At 42.7% G+C, this 18652-nt stretch overlaps 1 protein-coding gene across 1 annotated transcript in view; it reads right to left on the reverse strand.

Annotated features, from left to right (window-relative positions):
- The window catches only part of UGCG (UDP-glucose ceramide glucosyltransferase), a 33564-nt gene extending 19835 nt beyond the window's left edge, over positions 1 to 13729 (reverse strand). Inside the window, exon 1 of the mRNA XM_057374535.1 lies at positions 13547 to 13729. Coding sequence (XP_057230518.1) covers positions 13547 to 13644 — 98 coding nt within the window. The 5' untranslated portion in view covers positions 13645 to 13729. The remainder of the gene's footprint in view (positions 1 to 13546) is intronic.
- Positions 13730 to 18652: the final 4923 nt, after the last annotated feature.

Consider the following 18652-nt stretch of genomic DNA (forward strand, 5'->3'; position numbering starts at 1 on the left):
AAGTATTGAATTGGAATTGATCAAGAAAGAACCTCGACTGTGATCACTGTTATTTTTCAGAAGGTGAGTGTTCTCAAAAACCAACACCAATTTGCTTTTCCAGTTTTGGAAAGTACTAGCTCAATCAGTGGCTAATAATAAGGACAAAAAAATCATGCAATGCAAAACAGTAAAAGTTCTATCTAATTCTGCTTGCCACTTCAAATTTCAAATTTAACCAGCATTTTCCCAGTATTACCACCAAGTGACATTCAGTAGATGCAATCCGCAACTTGAAAGAGTCTTTTCTAAAATAGGGTGGGGGCAATGGTARGAGACAGGAGAAATTAAATATGCTTTCAAATACACTTTAGAGTTTTAAGTAGAAAAAGCCCTGACCTTACCTTTCAGGAATAAAAAGGGGTGAACACTAGAGACCTCAACTTAAAGTAGCAAATACTTCCTCAGCACTCCCCTCCCTGTCTGCAGGATAAAAGGAGAAACAAAGAGGCWCCCATACAATGGGCTGTGGCTAAACCTGAGGCAAAAGGAACCTTTCTACTGACCAAATCTTAGCGACAGTTTACAATTCAGCAAGCTGAAATGAAGTGGGCTTAAAGATAAGTAAGTTGCCTACAACATGTCCATTAGTGGATTACACGAAGTATTAAGATGTACACACAATTTTCCCTTGTAGTCTATTGCAGTCTGCCATCAACATACCAATTTATTCCCGTGTTTCTTCTTTCCCACACCCTCAGCCCACTTGTGGCTACAAAACAGTCAGCACCACAAGATAAATTGGATCAGCCTGCTGATCAAACAGGGAACTACCCCACAGAAAAAGCTTGCTTGCTGATCTGAGTCACCATATAGCCACATGCTCACTAAAGGCAGATTAGAACTGCAGAAATGTTTAGAAAGGTGCAGCAGTAGGAGATTTGGATTATCCCCTTGAGCATCAAATCAAGATTCACTAAGGCATAGAAACAGAAATGCTTTTGATACATACTCCTTACAAAAATCATTATGCAAGTTGAGAAAATGGCTGCACTCAACACAATTTGTGTTTTGTTTATGAAAGCATCTCCAGGGGATAGCCATAACTCTGGGCCAGATAAACAACTCACAGCTTTTAGTGTGGATCAACCCATCAATGTTAAGAGTGGGAGCTTCTAAAACACAAAGCTTTAGAACAATTTTATTGTGAAACGATCCAATTTGGTTTTCTGACTTTTATTTTGAAAATCTGTTAAGATTGAACTAGCCCAGCCTGAATTATTTCATAGGGCAAAAGTTTAAATGACAACATAATTTGCTGAACATTACATAATGTGCTTCCTACAGACCCCAGGGTGCTCCTTTTGTGCAACTCATTCCAGTTTCTTCTCCCTTAAAACTTCGAAAACAGTTAACTGCCAGTAACAGGATAATATAGTTTCTGATTAGCTGTAAATATAAACAAACCATAAGGCAGGTACCATGCCAACATTTTTTCTTTACTTTCATTGTATGACAGGCTGATTTTTATTTCATTAACTCAGTAACAAGTGTTTCCAGAGTACAAAACAGCACGCTGCTGAAAAAGACACTCAAACATCAATTCAAACAAGTTTGAACACACAGTCTGGGGGCCATACTAMCCACAGCTGGGGTAATAAAAAAGCTGTAAACTTTCTCTGGACTACACAACTGTCAGCGTGAGTGMCAGTGCCCTCATGCTGCAAATGCCTTTGAAAGCTTGAGTAACTCTTCTACTAGAAACATCAGAAACTGAAGAATATATATATAATATATAGAATATATTATATATATATATAGAATATATATATAACATATATAGTATATCTATAGTATATCTATAATATATAGACAGTATAGTATATCTATAATATAGTATAACTATAATATATAGAATATATATAATATATAGAATATATATATAATATTTATATATTATAATATATATAAAAACAACGACAACAAAAGCTTTGCAAGAAAATGTTAAGTTAAAATAATACTTATACACTCAACATCATGTTGGACTGCAYTTCAGAAGAGCTTTTTTTTTAACCTTTCTAACAGATATGAACCAGAAAAACTAACTTGGCAAATTTTACCTGTATTATGTCTACAGAAACCCATAATACTTGGTTCATAATGTCAAAAACATTTACCACTCTCRCCACCATATAATCTGCACAAAAGTATCTTCTTGAAAACGCTGGCATAAAACCTGTATCACCTCTCAAAAATGCTTAAAAATGAAGTGTAGTAACAATTTTGAACTCAATTTTAAGTCAATTTTTAACTCAAAACATTTCAGTATGAAGCCTTTGATATCTGCTTCGTAACAGCTCAGTACATTGACCAATATCTAATTTTCATCAGCCTGAATATTTTAACAATATGTGCATATGACCAGASAAATTATTTTTCTGCTTCATAAAATAAGGTGCAGCATACTACCCATTATATTATGATTATATACCCATTATAAAACCAAAGCAGCAGTCACCTGGGAAATCCCTACAACACAGGCAAACTGAATCAAGAAGATAAAAGTGCTTAATAAGAATAGGGCCGTTTCCAACAGCATGAAAGTGACCAGTAAAGTTCATTTACAGATTTCTCCTCATGGACTATATCATTGACAAATCCAAGATGAGCCCTACCAACAAAGTGGGAAGAACACAGAACAGTCTTTGTTTCAGGAAAAGGTATTCCTCAAGAATGGAATGCAAGCAGTCTAAACCAGGCGCAATCAATTACCAGCACACTTGCAAAGATACATTGTTAGTTATCTTGCTGCTTTAATAAAAAAAAAAAAAAATTGGTCCACTAGAGGCACCCATCAGGTGTTCAAAAAATTGCTTTAAGGAATAAAACAATTCCTAAGCAAAGTGTTGCAAGTAGAAYTGGCAAGAAAGTCCTAATCATTCTCTTAGTACAACACACCACTTCAGCTTTCTATCTTTGTTTATGCTTATAAGACTATTTTTAACCTTCATTGACAAAAGGACAGTGTAAGCCTTCCTTATACATASTGAAACTGACATAATTTGATTCAAGGTAAGAATTCACCCAGGCCAATTATGAGAAGACATAGTCTTGTCTAGGCCCTCACCAACTACTATTAGAAGTAATGGATTAAAGAAAATGCAAAACTATTCACCTTGCAATTAGCAAAATTAAGTCTTTTTTTTTGGTTTATAGCAAAATACCTCTCACAATAAAGTAATCAATAATTKCTTTTAAACCAAAGTCTTCAGTGAAACGTAAAACCAATATTGTGTGTCAAACCCACAGAATCTTATTTCAGTTAAAAAACAGCTTTAAAATCCCAGTGACCTCTGATACCACTATTTGGCATYATGCAATTCTCAAGGAGTGATGGACACGAAAACTGAAGGGTGCTCCAGTAAACCAGTAAAACCAGTTATATGCTCAGAATGTCATGGAGCAGCTAGGACAGAAATTTCAGACTGCCATTTTTACAGTCACTTATCATCTGCCAGTCTACACATGCACCTTGATCAAAAGTCATGCTTTTACAGAAACAGTTCAGATAAAACCTTAACTTCTTTAAACTTCTTTGATATCTACATATGCTGACAAAAACTGACAGAAAAATTATATTCTTCCTCATCTTCCTCATAAATTCAGCTTCTTCCACTTTTCAGCTTCTTCCACTCCAGCTGACTGGATGCTTTTTCACCCTGTAAGAGCTCCACTAACTCAACCCATTTAATTTCCATATTACATACTCCAAATCTTACAGTCTTCTTTCTATSTTCCCCTTCCACACAAACCACTCCAAGAGATGTGACAAATGGGCTTAAAATCAAAACACATCTATTGTACTATCTTCCTTCTTTTCAACATAAGTATACCCTCCAGACTGCCATGATTCCTTTCCTTTAAATGTACACTATGCAGTTTTTAACACAGGCTGATTTCTTGCATTATGGTAAATCATTCAGGRCCACTAAAACCATAATGTTTACCTTGAAGTTTACAGTCAGTGTTATCCTCCTGACTCTCACTATTAAAAAACTGGCCTGCTCTATCTGCCTTCAACATTATGGGCTCTCTCCCACATGACCTACTCTCAGATTTCTGATACTGAACTGTTTGCTTTGCTTTACCCATTTTGAAGCTTGTAATAGAGAAACTCATTTAACCACAGTCTTAGTATATAAAAAATGAACTACTGTTTTCTTTAAAGTATGTCTCTCCCTAAGGATTACCTAAATTTTAAGCCTTATAATTACATGGGGTCAGGTAAGCAACATACCTGCATAAACAGKCAACATACAAAACTTAGAGCCTCCACACAACCTCCTCCGAAGTCTACTGCTGTAATAGCCATGACAGCTGCCTCTGTATCATCTTTCATAGAAAAATCACAGTACAGCAGAAGTTGGAAGGTACCTCTGGATATCAGCTACTCCAAATGCKTGGCTCTAAGTGGGGATAACTAGATTAGGTTGCCAAAGACCAGACAGTTCTTTCTGTTTCCAAGGACGGAGCCTCCATAAACTCTCTCGAATTCTTGTTTCAGTGTTCAGCCATGAGTGTCTTCTTTGCTTTAAAATTACAGTCTTTCATTTGAATTTGTCCTTGTTGGTTTTCATCTTGTCACTAGGCACCACTGAGATGATTTGTGAACACCACATCCTTCACTCCGCCAAAGCATCATGTATTCACACACATTAATAGGACCCCTTTGAGCCTTCTCCAAGCAGGGTTCCAACTCTCAGCCCCACTTCAGATGCTGTAGTCCCACCATCATCTCTGTAGCCCTAAGCCGGACTTGCTCCAGCATACCCATGACTCGTGCTGGAGAGACCAAAACTATGCACTACACTCCAGATATAGGCTATCTGGTGCTGTGTGGAACAGAAGGATCACCTTCTTTCMCTTCTAGCAATGAAGCAGGGATACCATTGGCTTTCTCTGCCAAAAGCATGTCACTGYTCATAATCAAACTGGCACCATTCAGCACTCACAGCTCCTCACCTCTGACAAGGTGCTTTCAAGACTCCACCCTCGGCTGATGCATGGAGTTACTTCTGCCAGGTGCAGTTGACGGCATTTTCCTTGGTTAAGCTTCATGRGCTTCCTGTCAGATCATTTCTCCAGCCTGTCTGGGTCCCTCTGAACATCAACAAACTCATCTGGTCTATTAGCCACTCTTTCCAGTTCTGTACCATCAGCAAACTTKTTGATATTGTCACATACTGTATGTCATTAATGAAATGTCAAACATTACTGGCCCCAGCAATCATTGACACCTGAGGATCTTGTGCATCTCAAAYTTTGCATTCCTTCAATAGTTTCCAACTTCTATCACAAGCTGTCATTATCATATTAATGCACTGTTTGCATATAGCATACAGCAAACAGTGAAAATTTGTTCCAGCTTCAATCAACAGACRGAACTTAACSTTCAACTGGCATTTCCAGTCTGAAACAATCCAATTTCCTTCACAGTGCTGAAAAAAAACCAACTTTCACCTCTGACTCTAAGCTGTCACAGGTGATAGTCCTACTCTGCTCTGCATTGGTGCAGCCTCCCCTCAGGTCCTGTGTCCAGTTTTGGGCACCATAATACATAAAGAAAAGATAAAGCTATTRGAGATAATCAAAAGGAGAGCCACGTGGATGGCGAAGGGCCTTGGGGGGAAGCTGTATGAGGATGGACTGAGGGCACTTGGTCTGTTCAGCCTGGAAGAGACTGAGGGAAGATGTCTGCAGTTACAACTTCCTTGTGAGGAGAAGAAGAGGGGCAGGTGCTGATCTCCTCTCTGCGGTGACCAGTGACAGGACCCAAGGGAATGGCCTGAAGGTCAAGCAAGGTTTAGGCTGGATATGAGAAAAAGGTTGCCCCCCAAGGAAGTGGKCAAAACATCAAGTCTGCCAGAGTTAAACAAGTGTTTGGACAAACCTCTCAGGCACATGGTGTGACTCTTAGGGCCGTCCTGTGCAGGGACAGGAGATGGACTTCTGTGATCCTTGSGGGTCCCTTCCAARTCAGGATATTCTGTTTATCCTGATTCCTGTATTCCCATAGCCTATCATTTTTCCATGTTCMTCCCCAATAACTACTTGACTTCCAATCTATGCATTGCTATCTTTCGGATTTGCCTCTGCTACAATGTTGTCATCCACTTGCTGAAAACCCACCAAGCTCAGTATGAACACAACACTTGCAGCAAACACCTTGGGGTCTCTGAATAAAGTAGGGTCCATAATAAATGCACAGATTATGGGAGATAGAGCTGCTGAGAGGAAAAGCAGGGAGATAAAAAGTCACCTCAGATAACTTTCCAACTTTTCATGCATCTCCAATATCTCAGTTTATGATCAAACACCTATGTTTTTTGCTCGCTTTTAACCCTCTAAGAATTGTTGCAAAAAGASACTGCTAATCAGATCATAAGTTTGCTACATTCCCTGTTCCACAYATACAAGATCATAGACAACAATCTGTTGTTAGAATCACCAACACTTTATATCATCCCTGTCATCAGCTACGCAACTGGAAAAAGTATTTACCTTGAGGCAGACAAACTGCATGAAACATTTCAGTGTAAGTTGTTCAAGTTGAATAAAGGCTCACTTCAGTCACATACCCAAGAAGATGCGACATTCTGCATGTGGTCTTCCAGCCACTTCCTGGAGAAGCTCCAGTACAATCACACTATGCAATTCTCTGAGTTTTGTCATCAAGAGGAGGCAAGGGTATCTCTCATCTCATAAAGGAGTATTTGGATTATCTCCATCGGACTCTATCAAAACGCTTGTTTACTCATGCCTGGTAACACTTGCTAGTAACAGGAGAGCTCTCTAAACATTGCCTTTTAAATTACACTACAGCCTACCTCTTATCTGCAACAAGATGTGTCTGAAGCAGTTCCACAAAGCAAAGAAAATGGAACTGAATGATGGCAAAGTAACTACTGCTGCTCTTAACAGCTACCTTACCCAACCTACTGCCAGCCACTGGAAAATTTTAGAAAGTCAAAAAGAGGAGATAGTCSCATCAACAAACAAAAAGGTAATATTGAGATGACAAAGGGAACCCAAGAGATAAGRGCAGGATAAATGTGGACACAAACTACAGACTGGGCAGCAAGAGACAAACAATAAAATTTTTTAAAAGAGTTCACAAGACAAACAAACATCCAAAAGAAATAAAATGGTTACTTTTTAAAGAATGAAGTGTCAGTATTATTATGCAATAATAGATTATTAACCAAAATATCAAAATTACCTCAGATTTTTWAAAAAGCAGAAGTTAAACATAAGCTATGTAGAGGTTTTGTTTACGTTTGAAAGCCTTTTTAAAAAAAGTTCTTAAMTGTTGTAGAAGTACCTTAGGAAACTTCAGCTTTATGAATCTGTGCAAACAATTTCCTCCTTGTGTCCATACACACTACAATGAGGCTATTAATTACCTTTAGTTACATCTGGGATTTTTATTACATATATAAGTTTCTGAAAAGTCTGATTTTCATTCAACAGACAAGGTCCAASTTACACCCAAATGCCACATAAATGCAGAATTAATTATTTCTTCATTGCCTACTGTAACTAAAAGCTTTTAAAAATAATTTGTCTAAAACTAGCAGTATGTTTATCAATTAAGTGGCATGCACTACCCTTCCCACTTACACCTGGGAACCAAGACAATGAGCAACCTCAACATAAGTGACTGTGGCCGCCTTAAAGTGATTTCCATTAAGTGCTATAATTAGAAATGCCATTGACAACTGGGACAACAACAACGAAGACTCAAARCCAGAACATGACTTCACATGCATTCAGGTTTTTTAGACCAGATAAGTTAAGCAGGAAAGACAAATAAACAGCCTATTATCTAATGTCTTTAGGAACTTTATTGGCGACCCAGACAATAGGATCAAGGSCCCAGCATGTTCACAATGACAGTAAATTGGCCAGGTGTGTTGATTTGCTGGAGAGCAGGAAGGCTGTGGGGTGGATCTGGATGGATAGGTCAGGACTAGTTGTGAGGTAGTGTTCCATAAGGGTGGAGGTGGTGAGGGGGATGTGRGCAACCTGCTGTGGCTGGTAATTTACATCTGGGCTTAAGCTATGGCAGTGGTGCAAGATAAACAGCTGTGTCCTGCTCTAGGGTCAAAACAACCCCATGCAGTCCTACAGCCTGGGGGCAGAGTAGCTGGAAAGCTGCCCAGTAGAAAAGGACCTGAAGGTCCTGATCAACACCTGCCTGAACATGAGCCAGCCATGTGTCCAGAAGGCCAAGAAGGCCAATTGGGATCCTGGCCTGTATCAGCAATAGTGTGGCCAGCAGGACCAGGGCAGTGATTGTCCCTCTTGGCACTGATGAGGCCACAGCTCCAATCCAGGGCAGTTTTGGGCCCCTCACAAGGAAGATACTGAGGTGCTGGAGCACATCCAGAGAAGGGYCATGAAGCTGAAGAAGGATCTAGAGAGTAAGTCCTGTGAGAAGCAGCTGACAGAGCTGGGGTTGTTTAGCCTGGAGGAAAGCAAGCTCAGAGGAGACTTTGTTTTCTCTACAGCTTTCTGAAACGAGGATGTAACCAGGTGGGGCTCAGTATCTTCTTCTAGGCAACTACTGACAGAACAAGTGGATGTGGCTTCAAGCTGTGTCAGGGGAAGTTCAGATTGGATATCAGGAACCATTTCTTTATGGAAAGGGCTCTCAAGCATTGGAATGGACTGCCCAGGAAGGCTGCGGAGTCACCATCCTCAGGGGCGTTCAAGAAATGACTGGACATAGCACTTGCTGCTTAGGCTTAACTGATGAACTGGTSATCAGTCAAAGGCTGGAATTCATGATCTTGAAGGCCTTTTCCATGTTTCAAACCCATTCAAAGTAGAGGAAAGAGGTGGCAAGAACCAGATTTTGCAAATGCAGTGTGGAACACTCTTCTTCAATGGAGTCTTTGTATGGTACCTTAGATATCCAAACCCAACAACTTTGAAAGCAATTACATCATAAATCAATGCAAAAAAATACTGTCTTGACCTTAATCTCAGCAACTGCTGACAGCATTTCAAGAAAAAAAGCTTACTTTCTTGAATAACTCCATTTACCTACTTAATTCACACATGTTTTAAGTGTTTTCTAATTCAAACTTCTTAAATACCTATGGGAAACCACTAGAAGGATGACTGTCTAGTCCACAACATGTTCCAGACTGACATGTTCCAATGCTACCCTCGTACTCCAGTGGCACAAATCAAACCTTCCAACTCATCAACACAGGATGCCTAGACACAGTGCACAAGCAGTACTCCAATGACTTYAAAAAATTTTAACCAACAATACTGTCTGCAAAGAGAAAACAGGAAGACCAATTAGTTTCATCTTTCTTCTTTACTTCCTATAGCAGATAAAATGTATTCTTCAGTATGTGCGAAGTATCACCTAATTCTATTCTCATACAGCATCCTCCCACTGACATAAAAAGCAGTTTCTGCCCAAAAGTGAAGACCCTTTCATATCTTAGGGATAGAAGAAAGGGTGCAGCATGCTGTGTTTGCCAACAAGGATAAAAGTAGTCTCCATGAAATGAAGGGCACTAGTAACAGTGTCCAGCCACCAGAYTTGTCAGGCCATAGCCCTAAAATCATCTTTTGTCGGGGGCCCTTTCCCCATAAGTGTGCTCCAGCATTCAAAGCAAACACAGTGGATCAATTCCTTCACCTTCTCTTCACAGGAGTACCTTGCTCACAGGACCATGTTATTCCTCCACATACAGCTCTATTAGACAACCCCCAGCCCTCCTCCCTTTCMTAGGGCAATGCTAACAAGTGGCACAGGCTCCAAACTCACCAGCACAGTGCCCTCTCCAGCCATCAGCTAAATCCCATCAGTTACAGTTTCTCAGCACCACCACAGTCACTGTAAAGACAGTTCCCTGGGATGGCTGCTTTAGTATTCACCATTTCTTTATTTTCACTTCAAAGGGCAGCTATGTGGTCATACTATGGGGAACTGTGGTCCTTTTTCCTCAGATCTGCCAAATCACTGTAACCAGGGCACCTCCTCCAGAACAGCTTCTGAACCCAGAAMAGTCAGCAGTGTGGCCATCCCAGTGATACTAGCTGCTCTCCTCCAACCATGGGTCACCATTTTGCACTGAACTCTACCCCTGTTGCCATCAGCCCATTACGCTGTCAAAGATAACTCCTGCCTCTGTCCTTGCTGAGATGGCAATTTCAACGTCCTGTTGGAAGCAGACTTTTCTTCAGCAGCCTCAGAGGCTGAGACTGGATCACCCCAGCTGTTACCTTCCCCCTTCACAACTGGCAAGTTTTCCACCTGTTAACACAAATTGCCAGTAACAAAAAATACAATTCCTTTGAGATTTCACAYTACTGCAAATACTCCAGACCCAGTCCAAACAGGTCCAGCTGCTGTCTGCATTTCCATTACCAATTACCATCACACGCAAAACTGCCCTCAACTCAGACAACTCCAATTAAATTACTGGCAATTATCAGGCAACTAATTAACAGTTTGGGTATTGAGGAAAAAAAGGTGGCTAGCTTTTAAGAAGGTACCTTTTGTCCTCCTCCCCCAGGCTCTGCTTCAGTCAGAGACATTTTCCCCTCACCCTTCTATCTGAACTGCTCATTTGCATGGTTCCGTACACGCACAGCCCCTCCCCTGCTGCCATCAGCAAGATGACACAGGAGGCAAGGGTCAGCACATAATGGTTCTTCTGCCATGCCTYATTTCTTAGTCACTTTCTTCCACTGGTGGTTGCTTCTTAAACTGTTACTCTAATCTAGCAGGTGTAACTGCTCAGGAGTGACTTACATACAGGTTGTAATTCCTTTGGCAGAGTTTCTGCCCCAGTATGGACCTGCCATGGGCGGCAGTCTTCTCAGGGGAGAGTCAACCAAAGGGCTGCAGCCCCTCAGGCCACCTCTAACCCAGCATGGGCTGCCCACAGGTTACAGCCCCTTCTGGAGTACCTTTCCTGCAGTCCAGAGTGCATTCAGGAGTGTCCCTGCTCCAGTCTGTCACCTCCAAAGGAGGCAGTCCCTTTGAGGGGATAGCTCCTGTGGCATCGAATACCCAAAAGTGTAYTCTTCCCAATTCTTTCTTCTCACATCTCTTCGCATATCTCATCCTTCTACCTCCAGTTCATCCTCTGACACATCTTCTCCATTTGTGCCTCCTGCATGTTACAGCAGTCACTTATTCTTAAAGATTTATGAGCAACAGCGCCACACACACTCACCTGACAGGTTGAGATTTAAGCATGCAGCGCACTGTCTGAACCAGCTTTAAAGCTGGCCAAAATCAGCCATGCCTGAAGTAGTCTCTTCCCTCATTAAGCACCTTTTCTTCCCCACTCCGTAMTGAAAGTGGGACATTTGTGTCCAAGATAACCCATACAGGCAGATTTCAAGAAAGAAGTTAGCTACCCAACTGAATATAAGATCTAAAGGCAACTGAACTACAGTGGAAGAGAAAATAGCTATTAAAGCTTGTAAGTGATTTCACATTAAAAGAAAAAAAGAAACCAAACAAAAGAAAAACAAAAAAGAAAGAAAAAACCCACAAGCCAACTAAGACCAAGGGAAGCAGAAGAAAATCTTTGGCATCATTAAAATCAATTCAGAAAGTACACACTGCATGAGTGAAAAGTGAGGTGAATTAAGAACTGGCTGGACAGCAGATCCCAGAGGTCATCAGTGGCACAGGGTCAGGTTGGAGTCCTGTCCCTGGTGGTGTCTCCCGAGGTTCAGTAGCAGGCCCAGTGTTGTTTAACTGATCCATCAATGACTCGGGTGAAGGGCAGAGGCCTCCTCAGCAATTTCACTGACAGCACAAAGCTGGGAGCAGTGGCCGATAGCCCAGAGGGCTGTGCAGCCCTTCAGAAGGACCTGGACGGGCTGGAGAGATGGGCAGAGAGGAACCTCCTGAAACTGAGCAAAGGCAAATGCAGGGTCCTGCACCTGGGAAGGAACAGCCCCAGGCACCGGCACAGGCTGGGGGTGACCTGCTGGAAGCAGCTCTGTGGAGAGATGGAACTGGGAGTGCTGGTGGACAGCAAGGACTGTCCATGGGCCAGCAGTGTGCCCTGGTGGCCAAGAAGGCCAGTGACATCCTGGGCTGCATTWGGAAGAGCATTGCCAGCAGGTCAAGGGAGGTGATCCTGCCCCTCTGCTCAGCCCTGATGARGCCTCATCTGCAATGCTGTGTCCAGTTCTGGGCTCCTCAACACAAGAGAGACATTGAGCTCCTAGAGTGGGTCCAGCAGAGTGTGACAAAAAGGGTTAAGGGATAGGAGCTTCTCTCATGGGAGGAAARGTTGAAGGAGATGGGCCTTTTCAGCCTTGAGAAGAGATGACTGAGAAGGGACCCCATCARTGTCTATGAGCMTCTGAAGGGAGGGGTCAGAGGATGGATCCAGGCCCTTCTTGGAGAAGCCAAGCAATAGGACAAGAGGCAGAAACTGATGCACAGGATGCTCCACCTGAACATGAGGAAGGACTTCTTTACTGTGTGCGTGACCGAGCTTGGAATAGATTGCTCAGAGAAGTTGYAAAGTATTTAACAACTGTCTGGACACAGTCCTGTGCCATGTGCTTCAGGATAACTGTGGTCAAACAGGGACTATTTCCTCCGCTGTGGCTCTTTCCAACCCGACCCATTCTGTGAGCTTTGCTTTTAACTAGGGCTGAGGTTTATCACAGGCACCTATCAGATGCAATAGAGCAGCAAGAAAGGAGAATAGATAAGCACAAGGAAAGCAAACAAAAATTCAGGTATTTTCTAATCCYAGCAGTGATGCAAGAGTGGCCTTTTACTTAAGAGAGCAAAACGACAATCTACAGAGATGCAGTCTTAATCCTTTCCCCACATACCCACAGTAAATTCCTGTGCCACGTTCTATCTGCTTTGTCAGTCTCTAAAATGCAAACATTGCTCACAAACGCTAAAGGCATTTCTACTTGGACTTATCCAAGAAAGACCTGACTCACTGTGTATACTTGTTTTTAATAGTACTATCGTTATTTCTCAGTACAAAAAATTAGTGTGCTTATGGCTGGCACAGCGTACTGTGCTCTTTCAGCTATTCACCCGTACAGCCGTCGCACAGTCAAACATCATACATTTGATAAGTCCGTGCACCTTGGTCTCTCACTATCACACGAAAAGCCACACTTCACAGGTGTRCCGGCACACAACGATCCCCAAGCCTTCCCCAGCAGCACTAAAGGCACACGAGCAAAGATCACAGCACACAGGAGGGACAAACCCAGCGGACGGTTTTTACCCGAAGACCGGACAGCAGGGACCCAGCTGTGCCCGGAGCACGGCCAGGCCGACCACCGGGTGTCTCGGGGGGCCTGCGGGAACCCCAGCGAGGGAGGCAGGCGGGTCCCCGCGCTGACACCCAAGGGCAGACAGCCGCCGGCCCGGGGCGGAGGCGGTGCGGCGGACGGGGCCCGCTGTCCGGGCGCTCCGGGCGCGATGGCGGGTGGGTGACGGAACAACGCCGGCGCCATCCCCCCGCACCCCTGCGCTTACGTGTAGATGATGGACATGAAGTGCATGAGCCAGAGCACGACGAAGAGGATGAGCCCGAAGATGGCGAGTCCCTCCGAGGCCAGGGCCAGCACCGCCATCCCGGGGGGCGCGGCGGCCCGTGCAGGAGCCGGCGGCGGAGCGGAGCGAGGCGGGGGCGCGGGCGGCCCGAGGGCGGCGGAGCGGCGGTTGCCGCGGGCGGGCTCTGGGGCGGCTCTGAGGGCGCTGCTGCTGCTGCTCCGCACCGGCCTGCGCGCGGCAGCCGCTGGCGCACCGAGAGCCGCTGCCGCCGCCTTTCTGTCAGCGCAGGAGGCGGGGCGGGCGGGCACATCCGTTACCGGCCCGGCCCCCCGCCCGCCGCCGCCGCCGCCGCCTGACCTTGGGTCCGTCCCCCTCGGGCCGCTCAGGGAGGTGCGGGGCCGCGCTGGCGGCGGCGGGTGCTCCCCGCCCGGTCTGGGTGCCGGGGAGGGGTGCGGGCGCGGCGGGGAMGCTGGCTCCGTTTGGTCCAACTTTGCTGCTGGCCTCTGAGGAGACCGCAGCCCTTTATCCACCGAGGTAGGGATCGGGGCAGCCGGGTGTTGCCGGTGTTGCCGAGCATCTCTGGGGAGAGTCTGCGGGGKCTGGGCCTGTTCGGTCTGGAGAAGACCGAGGGGGGATCTCATTAACGCATGTAAATATCTCAGACGTCGGTGCCAAGATTCTTTTCGGCGATGCCCAGCGACAGGACAGGGAGCAATGACCATAAACTAAATCACAAGAAGTTTCACCAGTAAGTTCCCCTCAGCGTGAGAAARAGCATCTTTACACAGGCAGAGCACTATAACAGGATACCCAAGGTGGCCATGGAATCTCTCTGTCTGGAGGCATTCCAAACCCACCTGCATGTGTTCCTGGTTCACCTGCTCTAGGTGGCCGTGCCTTGGTAGGGGGGTTGAACAGGATGATCSGCAGAGATCCCTTCTAACACTAATCGTTCTGTGACTCTTGAGATCTAGTACAGGGGGGTGACACAGGGCAGCATGGCCTTTGCTATTTTCTTGGCTTCKTGCTTTTGAGTCGGAACGCTTTTTTGGTGATGTTGAATGCTGCACGACAGGATTGCTATTTCTARTATAGGTGTGCACCTGTGAGTCGCTGGCAGCGCTGACCTCTGTGAGTCAGAGCGGCTGCTCCAAGGACTGGGACAATTCCAGCAGTCATACTGCCGTCTGCGGAGCCCAAGCAATGCTAAAGCAGCCTGGTGACTACCAGCCTTGGCTACGTTTGGGTTAGTGCCCAGTTAATGAAAGAGTCAGTTGCTCATTACTAATCCTCTRAGCCAGCTATTCTTGCCTTTATTTCATTAAAGTGTTTATGGCAGTTCTATTACTGTGATGTGGTCTCTATTTTGAAGGGGTTCATATGAACAAACCTGCCAACACTTCTCTTTTACAGTTCAGCAGTTTACATCTGGGGCCAGAAATGTCAATTTTTTTTTTTTTTTCTTATTGTGTAATAGGCAAACATGCATTGCACTGTTTTAAATTTAACTCCATTAATCTGGAGTATGCTGTGGGAAGATRAAATGACTTGATCGGCTGTGCCTGCATACTGAGCTGGCCAGAAGAAGCATAGCCATACCCATACCTAACTGATTATATTTATCTRTATATTAGAAAGTACACTTTTCCTCAGTACTCTTGACCAACAACACAAGCTGAACATAGCAGTGTATGCATGTTCTCGAATATTTCTTTTCCCTCCACAACTCTTTAATGTAGGTAAAAGAGTGTTCATAAAGTCTGCTAAGAATTCAGCTCTGGTTTTGAAAAATATTCTAGTCASCACAATAACTGTAGAAAGAATTAGGTTTCAAATTAGCTGTAGTTGTATATGGGAAGTTAGGATGTAGCAATTTAAAGGCAACTTACTGTCAGAAAACATGTGCTCTCACCTGTTGTGGTATTGACCAAACTGAAAGTGCAATTTAAAACTAAAAGTGAAAAGCTGCTAGTAACTGATAAGTACTGGTGAGGTATCAGTCCATTCTAGAGCCAACASTGCCTGTGTAGTCTCTGGTTAGTTCCTGGTTAATGTTAGTTTTCACATAAATAAATCATGGGGTCAGCAACGTGCCTTTTCACTGGCTTCAGTGATTTCCTATTATAACTTCCTTTAAAATAACTTTTCAAGTAAAACAAATTACCTTAATTTTCAAATTCCCCTATTGTGTTTGTATGTCATTTGTAACTGAAAGTGGCAGGCTTTTTTCTATTTGTTCCTGCATTTAGAGYCTAATGATCACATTTATATTGATTTAAGATTGCCTCAATGAGCTTTATAGGCATTTTTTAGCCATGATTTGAATTGCCATGCTCAGTGTTGGCACAGCCACAAGACTAGTTGAGTCAGAGAGTTATGAGCTGATACGTCTGAGTTGCTGAAATATAGCTGATACAACCCTTGCCTGGTTGGCTTGCATCTCTCTTCCAAGGCAGAAATAGCCTATGCCAAAGAGTATCCTTGATTAAAATGTGTCAGGACAGGGAATTGAGGAAGACTGAGGGCCTGTCTCCAGTAGTCTTTAAAGCAAATAATCACAGTTTATTAAACTGAAGCAGTATAGCTTTTTCTTTGTCACAGAAGGTGTTTGCCTGAGAGATCGGATTGAGAGGCTGCTTATTATGCAATATGTAGGGTTAATGGCTCCACGCAAACAAACTTTGCTGAGGCTTCTTCATAAATAAAATGAATAAACACTGACACCTATACTTTAGCAAACCCTACTGATAAATGATCAGTCCTCAAGCAATATTACATAGGAAAACACCAAGCTAACGTAAATAGCTTTGTTTAGGAAAGGATCCACCTTGCTGCCACCCTCTCTGGGATGTCATTCTACCCTCAGGTTGTATGGAAAGAAAGAACTATCTCCTGAGGTCTTTAAGGTAAAAAGCTGCAGCACTCAACATTCAAGYTGATGTCTGGTTTAAATGCAGAAGCTTCAATATACTTTCAGGATTGTAATGGAGGAAATTCCAGGATAGGAAGGCTTCAACCTAAGAAACTTCTCTAGTCAAACCTACTGCCACATGWATTCTTTCAGCAGGTATATTAAAGCTGGTGGGGGAGCAAAGAGTAAAGGATCCCTGAAGCATGGGGCCACCTGGAGTTCTGACAGTTCAGTGGTGGAGGACGTATAGTTAGTCTCCCATCTGTTCATGTGGAGTGCAACAATTCACAGAGAGCGGCGTTCTTCAGATAGTCCAAATCTGCCTCCTCAAAGGTGCCTCACTTTGCCTTGGGGCTTGATACACCCTGGTGTTTTAATCAAGAGCTTGGGACTTATGCTAATGTGTACTATGTTTAAATTAAAAACAAAACTAGCCCTGCCATGTGCTATAAAGCTGCTGTTCTTGGTTCATTCATCATTTTGCCAAACTACTGATTAATTTTCACAGTGTTTGAGTGTAATTTGTTGCAGACTGAAAAATACTAATTTAATAGAAATCTCCTTCATAGAGGTCCTAAGTGTCCTAAATATGACTTGTTGTTCCAACAGAAAAATGATGCAACATAAACACTCACTCATGTAATTTTGAACAGATAACAGGGGATAAATACAAGGTAGCTAACAAAGGAACAATAGTGGGTTAACCTGTAGTGATACTGCTGTTAATGCTGAGAAGTCTGTAGAAACTTAAACCATAAAAATTTCTCCTACTAGTCTATTTGTGAAAGCTTTTAACCCTGATGTAAACCTCCCAGTTTTCTTCTCAAACACCTGTTTCTGTTGAAAACCATTGTTTACATAAGCTTTGGAGAGAWAAAACTGATTAAGTCTCCATCTTTAGGTGGCACAATAGTTTGTCACCTGGATTACAGTTAAAATTTTATTTAAAATCTGCTGAAAAGCTTTTTCAGAATTTGTGTTGGTGTTTACAAGTATATATTCTCCAGTTCACTTTACTGTTAYTGTTCCTGTCGAGAACAATATCCTTAAAGTTTTGGGCAAATAGAAGGCAAGGATGAATTAGCTTTCTCTTGTTTATATACCTTTTTCTTCATGACAGTATGAAAATAAGGGGACAGACAGTGGAAGGTTTCTCTTTGTTTAGTGATTAGATCCATTAATACATCTGCACTCTGGAACTTTATTATAAAGGAATATGTCTTGGTATTGTCCTTGGTTTATTATAAAGGAATATGTCTTGGTAAGAATTGTGTGTGTCTTTGAAACATTGTTTTAGTAATTTAAACACTGAAATATCTATCTTCTTTTATAAAACTCCTCTTTTGTTCCTCTTTTTTATTTAAATCAAAGAAATGTGTGTATTACTGCTTGCATATTTGTTATTATGTAAATAATCTGTCTTGCATCTTCCTCTCGTTTATTATGAAAAAAAGAATGCAATTATTAGTTGGATTTGGTACAGAAATCTATGCAATTGCTCCCTGCTTGTTAAGTCTCCATGCCTAAGTGAGTTCAGGACTTTATTTAAGTCCTAGAGCAYTTGTAAATATGAAAGTCTGCCTTGTCAAAGAGAGAGAGATATCAAAAAGAGAATTCTGCCAGTATCYTCTTTATTTGGCAGTAACAAGCTATCTGATTGCATATGTGAGGTGACCTGTGAGTGTAGTTCTAGGCCAGCCATAACACAGTCTTTCTCTTGTCTGGTACCGTGTCTCTACAAATTGAGCACCAGAGCTCTTAGGCTCAATGATTCAAAAAGTTAAAGCTGCAGGTTGCACACAAACCTCAAAGTATAAATCTGAGAGGAATAAGGCCTCAGTACTTTTGATCTTCAGAAATCATTTTGTAAGAGAACATGAAAGCAGGGGTTTTAAAAATTGCAAACAATAATGTTTCAATAATTTTTCCTGATGAATTGATTCAGGTCTACACTAACCTATAAACTTCCCAAGTGCTGCTGTTGGAAACAATTATGCTCGTGCATTTGGCATTGAATTGTGGAATAATTGGAATTGTGGAACTTGGAGAATAATTATTTTTAGAAAACCAAAGTAAATTATTTCTCAGAGTCACAGAATAGTTGAGTTTGGAATACACCTCTGGAGATCATTTAATCCAACTTCTTGAGCGGTGTCATCTAGAGTAGTTTGCTGCAT

This window comes from Malurus melanocephalus, unplaced genomic scaffold (genome assembly GCF_030028575.1).
Source record: "Malurus melanocephalus ecotype Western Australia unplaced genomic scaffold, MMel_1.1 scaffold_228, whole genome shotgun sequence".
NCBI classification, from domain to species: Eukaryota; Metazoa; Chordata; class Aves; order Passeriformes; family Maluridae; genus Malurus; species Malurus melanocephalus.